General features: G+C 44.6%; 2 protein-coding genes across 3 annotated transcripts in view; one reads left to right on the forward strand and one right to left on the reverse strand.

The window, feature by feature from the left end:
* CERT1 (ceramide transporter 1) overlaps positions 1-3,519 on the forward strand; it is a 79,832-nt gene extending 76,313 nt beyond the window's left edge. For both annotated transcript variants that reach the window (XM_027446890.3, XM_038171325.2), the window contains one exon: positions 211-3,519. The gene's annotated coding sequence lies outside the window, so the exon portion shown is untranslated. The remainder of the gene's footprint in view (positions 1-210) is intronic.
* Positions 3,520-7,167: 3,648 nt separating this feature from the next.
* MED18 (mediator complex subunit 18) lies at positions 7,168-9,009 on the reverse strand. Its single transcript, XM_027446697.3, has 2 exons — positions 8,778-9,009; positions 7,168-8,034 (listed from the first exon to the last, which is right to left on the reverse strand). The coding sequence occupies exons 1-2, from the start codon at positions 8,848-8,850 to the stop codon at positions 7,481-7,483; spliced, it is 627 nt and encodes a 208-aa protein (XP_027302498.2). The 5' UTR covers positions 8,851-9,009; the 3' UTR covers positions 7,168-7,480.
* Between the last annotated feature and the right edge of the window lie 4,207 nt (positions 9,010-13,216).

The raw sequence follows: 13,216 nt of genomic DNA on the forward strand, positions 1-13,216 counted from the left end.
TCTGTAACAGGTAGCCCTGTAATATCTGATTCACGTTTTTAATTGTGTATTATTAGAGATAGTGTAGGTGAGCAAAATATGGCTGTCACGAGCCAACAGTTGGAATGTGATCATAGCAGTGCGAATACTATTTAAGGGCTTAACAATTTATTGTTTTCTATTAGTGTTTGAAATTCACAGTGCTGTGTTTTTGTCATTGCTTGTCTGCAGTAATCAGAACAAGACTGGGTGAGCATTCCACGTTGGAGAAGTGACCATGCATAGAGCACTCCATGCTGGAACGAAGGATCTACAGTCTTCTTATGGCCCAAATCCTAGGCTTTGTATACTGAAGTGAAGAAATGTTGCGACACCATGAGGCTGAATATTTAACACTAGCTCTTTCCTGCTAACTTTTCTTGCTGAATCAGTGTGTAATTATAAATACATGTATTGATAACATGTATATGGCTCTATTTTTATTTGCTTGCTTTGGATGAGGAAGAACATACAACTTTGAATCACCAACGTGGGTTACTGCTTTTATTTTAAGCAACTAGCAGAATTTTGTTGTCAACCTTGCCCAGATACTTGCATAGTTTTTGTGCATGTCTAAAAAGCACAAATGCACATATAGCATACTGTATGTGCTTTATATGCATAAAAATCTGTGGTATTTTGGGGCAGGGGGGTAGAGAGAGGAGTTCAGTGAAGCCTAGGTGAATTACTGGCAGGTTTTGTTTTGCTTTGTATAATCATAGTTCATTGCTGCTGGTTTCTATAATGAATCATCTTGTTACATAAAATGTCAGTTAATAACTGAGGGCTGTCAATATCCTTATGACTTTGCCTTTTCTATTGTCTTACTCTTATGAAGATCTTTGGCTCTGAAGGAGTAAGAGTGTGAAAAGCTTTATTTTTTTCCAGATATCTTTATATTTCTATTGTATTTTTTAGTTATGTAATATGTGCTACAGAATTTTTGTTATTAAACATGACCCAGAAATTTCTGGAAAGATTCTATGTGAGAGGGCAAGAGACTGCCCAAAAGCTACAGGACGTCTGTCCATGCTATATGTGGACTGCTTTCTTGCATGATATCTAGGGGGCTTTTCTGAAGCTGTGAGAAGGTACACTATAATATTTATTGAAGTAATTTGGACTACATAGGATAACATTCCCAGTCTAGAATGAGGATGAATACATTATTTTCAAATCCTGCATGTGTTTTCCTCACCTTAATAAAGCCATGCTATGAGGCTCATGTAGAAAGTGAGTTGTGTTGATAATACTTGCCAATTGATCAAAAACCCTTCAGAGCTATGATGATGCATAGTTCTTATTGGAAAGTTCCCTTTAGTTGCTGTGAGAATTTAAATGTCAGATATTTGCCTGCCTTTGATTCTGGAGATGCTCATTGGAAGAGGACTCTGGCAGACTGGTTTTTGCTTTGAGACATGTTATCTGTGTCCTGTAGTTGGAAATTATTCAGAGACTGCTGGGTGTTTTCACTGACCTGTGTATTTCAAGGAAAAAGCTTGATATATTTTTTCAAAAGAAAGTGAAAGTCTTACTTGATATAGTATGGTAGGTGCCTGAAAATAACTATAAAATAGTAACTTAATGAAGATTTGGTGAATGATTAAATGAGATCAGTACAGTATTGGAAAAAACTTTTACCTGTTCATTTTCTCTATAGAGATAAAATCATACCTAACACATGATTACACATGCACAGAGATTTCATGCTCCATAACTCTACCTTTTTTTATTTGCCTTTCTCTAAAGGTGCGCATGGAATATGCCTTATTACAGAATTACTCTGTTAATTTGAATATGTAGAAAAGTGCCTATATGGTAATGCTAGTAAGGCAAATAAGACAAAAATTTGTACATGTTTACTATATCACCAGTGAGCATTTTATATAGTGATGACAAAAAAAATTCTTATACCTCAAATATACTTCATCTTTTTACAATCAACTAAATGGTTCATTCACCATAGCCACTGATGGGAACTTCAAAAAAGAAAAAAAAAAAAAAAAAAAAGAAAGAAAAAGTCCAGAATATGAAGAGTTTAATTCCTTATTTGCCTTTTCTGGTAATAGTTGTTGAACACAGGCAAGTAACTGTTTCTTAATTTAATTGGATAGCTTTATTTTACAAAGGTATGGAAGTTTACAAAGCAGTATATAAATCTTTTATTATTAGTTGCATTTGCACTAAATGTGATGTACTTTTGCGATTTATTCTGTAAATAAAATTACACTACAGATACTCTTTGTAAGAAATACACTTTACTTTTAGATAAAGGCACTGGTACTTCACTACAGCTAGCCCTGCCCAATCAGTATTGTGAGAAGGCTTCCTAAAAAGCTACGGAAGCACTTGCAAGATTGAAACATAGGTATTAATTGACCTCTTAATAAAATAAAAAATAAAGGCAGCTTTCTATAGGCCTCTCAGATTATCTGTGTTTTAAGTAACTATTAGATCCTTTCTTGACCAAAAATCTGGAGGATTTTTATGATTTTGTAAAATTTCCCCTTTTTCCTGAACCCAACTGTTTTTTCCAGACACTGCCACATGTATGTGCACTCTTGAGTTCACTTCATCCTGTTAGTGGATCTGTAGCATTTATACAGCTATGATTTCCTTTGCAGAAGAAGCCCCTAACTCTAGGAGGGACGTTTCTTGAACCAATTTGGAGGGCTGAAAATGCAGCAGTCTTCTCCATTAAATACTGTTTTCTGAATATCATTTTGGGGAGAATTTTGTTGTTGCTGAACTAGATCTGAAGGAAATTACTTGACAAAACCTTTAAGGGGAATGAGGATGAGCAATAGCCACCATTATCCTGTCTGAGAACCTGAACATCATACTTGGAGAAATTTATCTGTGAAAAATGTGGAGGGTGGAGGGAATTACCTTTTACTTAATTGGGCTGAGCTGGCATATCTGAAGTTGTGCAGATTCTCTTTAAACTAATCAGATTGTCCACCTGTATTTTTGTCAAGTTGTACAGATAACACTGTATTTGAATTGCCACTGTTCATCTACAGACTCAAAACATGAATCATATTTTTGAGTACTTTGAGTGTGTAGAGTGTAACTGTTATATAATAGCTTTATAATCCTAATGATAAGTTTTAAAAATTAAAAGTTGGCTCTTCCATGTTACAATCACAAATTTAAAACCAGTATTTAAAAGTGAAAAGTATTAAAAAAACATTATGAAGAAAAACCCTGGTTTGTAGTTATTTTTAACTTTTCAGTGCTCTAAGGAAACTTACTTAAAATGTTTTACCTTGTAACCAACTTTCAGATTGTGTATGAAGCTGTATACCATACTACAATGTATGTACAAATTTAACAGAAAGTAGCTTGCTTGTATTATTACTGGGGTTACTGAAACAAAAATTTGAATGCCACATTAGCTGTTTATATATGAAAAGCTCATTCTGTACTATCATATCAGAAGCATGTTAAAAAATGTTCCTGTACAGTATAGTTTTAATATAGAGTACTTCCAAAGTTGTATTTCAGCTTTTGTGTTTGTTTATACAGAACTAACAACTTTATGAAGCTCCCATGTCAAGAGTGGAGATCCAGGACTGAGAAGTGCCAAAGGATAAACTTGTGTTTTTCTCCTAACATACAAAGAATTTTTAAGAACTGAGAAAAACTTCTGCAGAGCAAGCTTTTTTAATAGCAGGAAAAACTGATTCCGTAGTAGATCAATAATCCTATCAGTATTGGTTATGCAGGAATTTCTACTTCTTACATAGTTATCAGTAAAGTATGTAAAATTGGAGAAATAGCATAGACAAATAGAAAGCAGATTACTTACGTGAGAGAGGGGGGGGGGGGAAAAAAACACCTTTAACTCTGCAGCATCAGGCACCAGCTGTAGAGTCCTTAGGCAAGCCCTGCCCTTGAATGCAGCTTGAAAAAAGGAAATCTTTTCCCATGCAACCCTACACTCTTCCCCTTTAAAAAAAAAAAAAGAAAAAAAGTTACATTCTTGGTCACATGTAATTTAAAAACAGAGGCTTCCTAGTATGGAGAAGCTAAGCATTGCTGTAGTTATGATACTGATGTGAGTAATTACAATATAATTTGACCATGAATTACTCAAAGCCCCCTCCAAGCCTGCCTTGAACACTCCTAGGGCATCCATATCTTCTATGGGCAACCTGTGCCAGTGCTTCAGCCTCACCTCCGAGTCAAGACTTAAACCTTGAATCTAATTCAGTTTAAAGCCATTCCCCCTTGTCCTATCACTGCACTCCCTGACAAAGAGTCCCTCCCCATCTCTCCTGTAGGCCCCCTTTAGGTACTGGAAGGCCACCATGAGGTCTCCCCGGAGCTTCTCTTCTCCAGGCTGAACACCCCCAACTCCCTCAGCCTGTCTTCACAGGAGGGGTGCTCCAGCCCCTTGATCACCCTCACGGCCCTCCTCTGGACTTACTCCAACAGGTCCATGTCCTTGTGCTGGGTGCCCCAGAGCTGAACACAGGGCTCCAGGTGGGGTCTCACAAGAGCAGAGCAGAGGGGCAGAATCACCTCCGTCACCCTGCTGGCCACACTGCTTTTGGTGCACCCCAGGGTACGGCTGGCTTTCTGGGCTGCGAGTGCACATTGCCAGCCCATGTGGAGCTTCTCGTCAACCAGCACCCCCAGGTCCTTCTCCTTAGGGCTGCTCTCAAGCCATTCTCTGCCCAGCCTGTATTTGTGCTTGGGATTGCTCTGACCCAGGGCCTTGCACTTGGCCTCGTTGAACCCCATGAGGTTCGCACAGCCGCACCTCTCAGGCCTGCCCAGGTCCCTCTGGATGGCAGCCCTTCCCTCCAGTGTGTCGACCACACCATGCAGCCTGGTGTCATCAGCAAACCTGCTGAGGGTGCAGTTGATCCCACTGTCCGTGTCACCACCAAGGATGTTAAACAGCACTGGTCCCAGATGCAGACCCCTGAGGAACACCACTCATCTCCCACCTGGACACTGAGCCCTTGACCGCACCTCTCTGGCTGTGACCACCCACCCAATTCCTCACCCCTTGTGGTCCATCCTCAAATCCATTAATACCAATCACTGGTTAGGGTTATCCCGTGAAGTTTACTGGTGTTTATAGCTAAGATCATTATCTTTAGTCTTCAGCTGTAAAAAAAAATCATAGGATAAAAGCGTATTTCATTAGATAATGCTCAAAAAGCACAGCCCTTCTCTTTACGTGCCTGATTATGTCCACTTCTCTTGAGCTGTAACCACTGATGCAGTAAGGTTTTCCTTTGCACACCCGCCTCTTCTAAGAGACTACAGCTGGAACAAGGAAGGGTGGTAGCATGGATTGCTGCCATTTTCAAGGTTTAAACTAATTTTCTTAAAGTGATTATTTTAAAAAGATTTGAGGGGGGAACTCTAGACAACAATAGCTCCAACTATTGCATGGCCTAAGCCTCACTTTAATAATTAGGACATTTCTATTCAGCAACCTACTCTTGTTTGACAAGGTCTGTCAGACTCCCCAGGTGGGATTTTCCTTCTATCTTTATGTGTACTTACAGGTATGTATCCTTGGAAAAGCTACCACGTGATGCCCAAGAATTCTGATCTATTGAGTTTCTCTCTAAAATTTTGTGTGATGAGACAGGCCATGGATCTTGGAAGTCTGTGGCAATCGATTCCTAGGTAGTGTAGCACTGGTTGGATATGACGATAGCCCTGAAGAATCTCACCACATGGGGTGGGATTGCAACTGAGTCACGGAACAACCCGGTGAGTTCAGCTTCCTGGCACAGCCAGAGCCCTGGAATTACCCCTCAGCCCCGGGAAGTCACGTGTGACAACACTATGCTAAAAAAAAAAAAAAAAAAAAAAAAAAATTAAAAATGCAGACTAAAAACCCCAGGATAGTGTGCTGTCCGATGAGCGCCAGTCATGTGTGAGTCACAGGTGAGTGTGAGCAAAATAATTGTAGGTGTATCCATACCCTCCAGAAAATACTTTGAGTCTGAGTGTTTTGAGTCTAGCAAAGTCACACAGCTCACCTCATTGTTTCCATCCTCTTTGAAAATCATCGTTATGAATTCAGCATAATGGCATTCTTTAGCCAGTGTTACGATACTCAGTTATTCTCATGCCTCCTTATGTGGAGCATGCACTCATTGAGCACGTTACTCTTTATCTTGATCACGTCCCAGTGTTGAAAATTTTAGTAGTTAACGTACTCGTTCTAATACTGCCCCAGAGCTGAACGCAGGGCTCCAGGTGGGGTCTCATGAGAGCAGAGCAGAGGGGGACAATCCCCTCCCTTGCCATGCTGCTTTTGGTGCAGCCCAAGATATGGTTGGCTTTCTGGGCTGCACATACATGTGGCCAGCTCATGCTGAGGTTCTCATCAATCTGCATGTCACCAACACAGATGTTAAGCAGCGCTGGTCCCAATACTGACCCTGAGGAACACCACTCATCTCCCACCTGGACACTGAGCCAGTGACTGCATCTCTGAGTGTGACCATCCAGCCAGATCTGAGTTGTCCATCCATCAAACCTGGGTCTCCACAATTTGGAGACATGCAACAGTATCAAATGCTTTGCACAGGTCCAGACATGGTACTTTTGTTGGTTTTCATTTTCAGTGTCACCTGTCAGATGGGAGGAATCTTAATACTAAAATGTACTTGCTGCTCATTAACTAGGGCTGCCATGCTCAACCTCAGTGAGGTTGATGGAATAGCACTTAACAGATTTTTAAAAACCTCTGGTGGTTATAATATTGGTAAATTGTTTTATAATTCTAGCTTCCGTAATATCAGAAACAGGTTCATTATAAACTATTCTTTGTCACAGCTGTTTCTGTTACATACACTCTGTCTTACTAATTTATCATAAATAGGTATACTCTTGCTCTTCTGTGCTGTGCACAGTTCCTGGTTTTATGCTTGTTATAAACACCTCTTGCATTAAAGGATATCAGTTTCATGTATTATTTAGAAGTGTTAATAGGTGGTATACAAGAATAGTACTCTAAAAACAAAACAAAACTGCACTGAGGTGTAGGTACAAAGGCGTGTGAATTGCACTAAGTTTCATGGATTACTAGGCATTATGCTTTCTAGCACGTATTTCCCCAACAAGTGGGGGGGACGCTACCAATACTAGTATTTAATGATGTTTTGAATGGCATTGTTTTTCTAGAAGTGTCTCATTTTATTCAAAGAATCACAAAATCAGAGAATTGGAGGGGTTGGAAGGGACCCTCAGAGAGCATCGGTTTCAGACCCCTGCCAAAGCAGGTTCACTAGAGCAGGTAAATCACATCCTTTTTTTCACAATCCGCAAATGCGTGAAAAAATACTTAGTACCTGCAACTAGCAAAACATTGCTATGTAGTCCCTTACTCCCCTCTCCATGTTTTGATTTACCCTCAAAAGGTATTTTATAAAAACAACCCTGAAGGTCCCTGGCGAAAGTAATGCTTAGCTCCCCAGCTTTTCAATCACATTAACCTTTTAGGGTCAATTTTCTCCAGGTGCACCAAAGGCTTTAGCTGCTCTGCAAAGTTCCTCATGTCATCGGAGACCACATCCTGTCCGGCTGGAGCCACCACGTTAAGCTCCACAAGGTAGGAGAGGGAGAGCGGCTCAATGTTATCCGTGTTGCCCGGCATCAAGATGCGGAAGATCTTGTAGACCACGATCTTCATGATGCCCTTGCGGAAGACGTGCCCCTTGGCCACGAACTCGTGGTCCATGCGGAAGCCCATCTCCACCAGGAAGTCCGTCAGGTTGTCCGACGTGGCGATGTCCACGCAGTTGCGCACCAGCGCGTGCCGGTTCTTGTCCCCGATCTCTGGCTGGCCCAGGTAGCGCAGGTGCCAGGGCATGCCACTCTTGTCGATGGAGCGCCGCGCCCGCAGCACGAAGGGGCTGGCCTGCTGCCCCTTCAGCAGGAACACCATCTCGTGGTCCAGGAAGGTCTCGGGCTCCATGTTGTCGCACAAGCCGCGCAGGCGGTGCAGCAGGCTCTCCAGGCTCTGGTCCAGGACGCTGCCTGCAGCGGACAGAGACACAGCGGCTGTTGCCAACACCCCACAGACACTGTACACCCCAAATAACCCCAGCACACGCCCAATACTCCAAATACACCCCAAATACCCCAAATACACACCAAATACCCCCAAAACCCCCCAAACACCCCCAACACAACCCAAATACACCAAACATACCCCTAATACACCCCAAACACACCGAACACACTCCCAACACACACCAAATGCCCCCAACATACCCCAAACACTCCCCAAGCACCCCCAACACATCCCAAATACCCCAAATACCCCAACCACCCCCCTAACAATCCACAAACACCCCAGACACACCCCAAATATCCCAAACACACCCCAAACACCCCCAAATACCCCAAACACACCCCCTGCACACCCCAAACGCCCTCAACACACCCCAAATGCCCCAACCACCCCCAACACACCCGAAATGCCCCAGCCACCCCCCTAACACTCCACAAACACCCCAAACACACCCCAAACACCCCAAGTACACTCCCAACACACCCCAAATACCCTCCCCACACCCCCAATACCCCAAACACACCCCAAACATCCCCAACACAGCCCTAGTACCCCAAACACACCCCAAACTCACCCCAAATACCTCCCAAACACCCCATGCGCACCCCAAACACCCCCCAACACACCCCAAACACCCCCCGAGCGCCCCCAAACTCCCCACACAACCCCCCCCCGGGCCAGGGCCGGCTGCCAGCGGGGCGCGCACCCTGCAGCAGGTACTCCATCATGTTGATGGTGCCGCCCGTCACGGGCATCATGGTAACGGGGGGCGCCTCCATGCTGCGGCCGGCGGCTGGAGGCAGGGAGGGAGGGAAGGAAGGAAGGAGGAAGGAGAGGAAGGGAAGGAGGGAAGGGAAGGAGCGGCGGCAGCACCGCCCCGCGGCTCGGAGGGGGGCTGCAGGCAGCGGGGAGCCGAGCCCCAAGCCCCGCCGCCCCGCAGCGCCCGGCGCTGAGGGCAGCAAATGGCGGAGGGGCGGGCACGGAGCCGCCTCAGGGGGCTGAGGGCTCGGGTGGGTCCCTGCTGGTTCTGCCCCACGCCCTGAGCAGCGGTGCAGCACCAGCAGTACCCTGGGCTGGGCGAGCTCACCAAAATTGTGGTATTTTATACCAACGATACCAATATACCAAATGCCACATTGGTAGTTGGGGTGTTGGTGAGCACAGGTGGCTGCCCCCAAAAACAAGGCGTCCCGTCCCCAGAGCCCCGCACTCTGAAGGGCACCCTCGTAACTGCACCCCTGTGCCTTAAAAGTATCTTCCAGCGGGCTTTTCTTTCTGACCTCGTTGAGGACGAGACGCAGCAGGCACAACAGGCAGTTGGTCAGGCAGATGGAGGTGATGGATGGAGAGAAATGCAGATAGAAATAGAAGCTCAACACTGTATTTCCAGCCTCCTACCTAGGTTCTGTTCCCTTTAAAACTCTCATTATACATCTGTCTGTGGAAGGGAGGCTGAGTAGCAGATGGGGCTGGGCCTTTAACTCAGCTCCATATCACATTGCGAATGCACAGAGCAGAATCTTCCCTGCAGAGCCCCTGCAGGGAAATTATCTCTGCAAAACAGGCAGTCCAGCCTCATTTATATGTTGAAACAGCATCAACAGCAAAGGGAGGGTCAGCTGAGTGTACGCTGGATGTATTTTTTTCTTCCTTGTTATAAAACTTTTTTTTTTTTTTGTTTTGTTTTTTTCATCTCACAGTCTCACAGCCTTTGGTTCTGAATCGCCACTTTGTCACCTTTGTCAATCAAAACTGCTTTCAGAATGTGCACGTGGCATTTTCCATTTGCTGGCACTGAATTAATAGCAGAAAGCCTCCCACCCCACAAATCTGACTGAACAGTTGTTAAAATTAATTACTCTGCAGTTATACAATAGGCAATTTATATAGTGCATTGATTGCACAATTAAAAATTGTAAAAGTTGTTGACAATTTCAGCACTAGGATAACTCATTAAGAGATCTCATGTCTTAGCAGGTAACTCAGGGATTTGGTAGTGCTCAGCCATTTTGCCACAAACAATGATGTGTCACTAGCTGAGCTACCATCTTAAATTATGGGCATAAATTTACAGCATAAAGACAGTGATAGAGAAGGCAACAAACATCATACAACTGATGACATTGTCAGCCTCATTGTAATACAAATTATGGCTTATTCTGCGCTACCTTGCTAAGCAGGAACATTTGTCAAGTGAGATGATAGTTTAATGAGATCCAAGTGACTTCCAGACTTGGCTGTGTCCTTAAACTCTTACCACCAGAGCAAAAACTAAAGTTGCATGTAGTTTTCTGTGCTATATGACTGTCCCTCTCTGGATCTTACATTACCTTTGTAGGCTGCTTTGTCAAATATCAAAGGAATTGCCATGAGAACATCTCTTCAGTGAGTGTCAAGTACTGATTTTCTGAAGACTAACCCAGAAACAATTTTCAGATTGGAAACCCAAGATAGTTCCTGCAACAGTACAATTCTCTTTAGTCAGAAACTGTGCCAAAGTAATATGTCTCCATGTGGCTCATTTTTCTCACTAAAGATAAACTCAGAGCTGATATTCTCTAAAGCTGAAGTAACTTTAAATATTTTACTATCATTAAATGGGATGAGCTAACACAGAGCAAGGTAGTCCTGTGCCAGCTCTAATATGCAAAAGAAAGAAAATAAGCTGGACTGCTGTACATATTTTTACACTAGCACTTGGCTTGTTCTGAGTACCTTTTTAAAAAGTTGTGTCTTTGGCAATATACCAGTACACAGTATATATAATAAAGTAGGCTTAGTATGGGCTAACCACTGACTGAGGGAAAAAAAAAAAAAAAAAAAAGTGATGGTAAAACTACTGCCCCCTTATTTTAATGTATGTATAATGTAAAAATATTACTTTCAGTCCAGCTTTACATAGCTCTCTGTCAGCAGGGGTGACTGCCTCCTCAGAGTTCCTGAAGACCCCTTCTCTGAGACTTTGGATTAATAACTATGTAGTCTACAACATAAAGGATTATGTAGTATACAACATAAAGGAAAAGATTTGTTGTGTGGGGGTTAGCAGGGCTGATCGATAGGGCTCTAAACTAGTTACGAAGGGGGAAAGAGAAAAACGGGCACACCAATGATAAGCTATGGGATGGTATGCCAAAATTTGAGGGACTGCATGCTAGTGAGATCCTTCACTCTGCTCCATGAGGTGCTGGCAACAATGAAGTACATGTGAAATGTTTCTGCACCAATGCAGGCAGCATGAGGAACAAGCAAGAGGAGCTGGAAGCCTTGGCTCAGTCCGAGAGCTACATCATTGGCATAAGTGAAACCTGGTGGGAAGAGGCCTGGGAGTGGTGTGTTGTGATGGATGGTTACAGGCTCTGCAGGAGGGACGGGCAGGGCAGGGCAGGTGAGGGTTGGCAGTGTCTGTAATGGAGGGGCTGGGCTGTATGGAGCTTGCGGTTGGTGAGGACACACGTAAGAGCCTCTGGGTGAGGACTAAGGGACAAGCAAATAAAGGGGGTGTCACCGTGGGAGTCTAGACCATGTTGCTCAAATAGTTGACAAAGGGAAGATAGTTGAGGTTATCCTTTTGGATCTATGTAAAGCTTTTGACACTGTTTCTCACAGTATCCTTCTGGACAAAATGTCCAGATGAAACATAATGCAGTGGGTGAACAGTTGGCTGACTGGTTGGGCTCAAAGGGTTATAGCAAACGGGGTTATTTCAGGCTGGCTGCAAGTTACTAGGGGGTTTCTCCAAGGCCTCATTTTAAGGCCAGTTCTCTCCAATGTTGTCATAAATGGCTTGGATGTGAGACCACAAGCTGTTTTGAGTAAGTTTGCAGACAACGCTGAATTGGAAGAAGCTTTTGACTCTGTCAAGTGTGGGCAGACCTTGTGGAGAGATCTTGACAAATTAGAGAGCTGGGTAGTTGCCAACCACATGAAGTTTAACAAGAGCATGTGCCAGGTTCTGCACCTGAGATGGGGCAACCCTTCCTATACATACAGATTGGGAAATGAGGGGCTGAAGAGCTGCCCCGCAGAAAGGGATCTGGGGGTTCTGGTCAACAGCAAGTTGAACAGGAGCCAGCAGTGTGCCCTGGCAGCCAGGAGAGGCAACCCTGCCCTGGGGTGCATCAGGAAGGGATTGTCCTGCTCTGCTCAGTGCTGGTGAGGCCTCACCTCAGTACCGTGTGCAGTTTTGGGCAACACAGTGTAAAAAGGACATAAAACTATTAGAGAGCATCCAAAGGAGGGCTACAGGAATGGTGAAGGGTATAGAGGACAAGATGTATAAGGAGCAGCTGAGGTCCCTTGGTGTGCTCAGCCCCAAGCAGAGCAGGCTGAGGGGAGGCCTTATGGTGGCCTGCAGCTCCCTCACGAGGGGAGCGGAGGGGCAGGCGCTGAGCTCTGCTCTCTGGGGACAGCGACAGGACCCGAGGGGATGGCATGGAGCTGGGACAGGGGAGGGTCAGGCTGGGGGTTAGGGAAAGGGTCTGCACCCAGAGGGTGGTGGGGCACTGGGACAGGGCAGTGGGCACAGCACCAAGCCTGCCCTGCTGGAGTTCCTGGAGTGTTTTGACAGTGCTCTCAGACACATGGCCTGATTTTTGGGTGGTCCTGCGCAGACTCAGGAATTGGACAGCATTATCCTTGTGGGTCCCTTCCAGCTCTGGGTATTTTGTAATTCTCTGATTCTAGCTCACCCTTACTGTGGGACTGCTTTCCGTTTGTTCTCAGAGAACAGCATTTTAACACAGTGTGAGGGCAGAGCAGCTTTGTTTTCTCACCCATGCCCTTATGATTCTCCAGCATCCTGCTGAAGCAGCTGGGCAGTCAGCTAGGTAGGGGCTTGGTTGCCAGTCTCAGTCACCCCACCACATCTTTACAGATAGCCTAAGAGTCCTAGCAGGAATGCTGTTGGGTTCTGTGACTGGGGAAGACCCTAAAAAGCTGGAGCTAAAGCCCTTAGTGTTCCCTTAGTAGATTATGAAACTGACTGTATACATGTATAAAGCAGTGGTGAAGATGGGACAGTAGGTAATTTTGCATTGTAATGTATTATACAGTGCAAGGGCCCTAGAGCACTCTAGATTAAGGGAAGCTTCAGAGGCAGACCTCCTCCCAGAGGATGGTACAAGGCAACGTTGGGCCCAGCAG

The sequence above is a fragment of the Anas platyrhynchos genome, chromosome Z (genome assembly GCF_047663525.1).
Source record: "Anas platyrhynchos isolate ZD024472 breed Pekin duck chromosome Z, IASCAAS_PekinDuck_T2T, whole genome shotgun sequence".
NCBI classification, from domain to species: domain Eukaryota; kingdom Metazoa; phylum Chordata; class Aves; order Anseriformes; family Anatidae; genus Anas; species Anas platyrhynchos.

What these genes read in the sequence shown, in the direction of transcription:
- MED18 (XM_027446697.3), bottom strand. Translation starts at nt 8,850, where the DNA reads ATGGAGGCGCCCCCCGTTACCATGATGCCCGTGACGGGCGGCACCATC. An exon ending in GATGGAGTACCTGCTGCAGG is followed by an intron (nt 8,035 to 8,777) that starts GTGCGCGCCCCG and finishes TGTCCGCTGCAG; the next exon opens with GCAGCGTCCTGGACCAGAGC.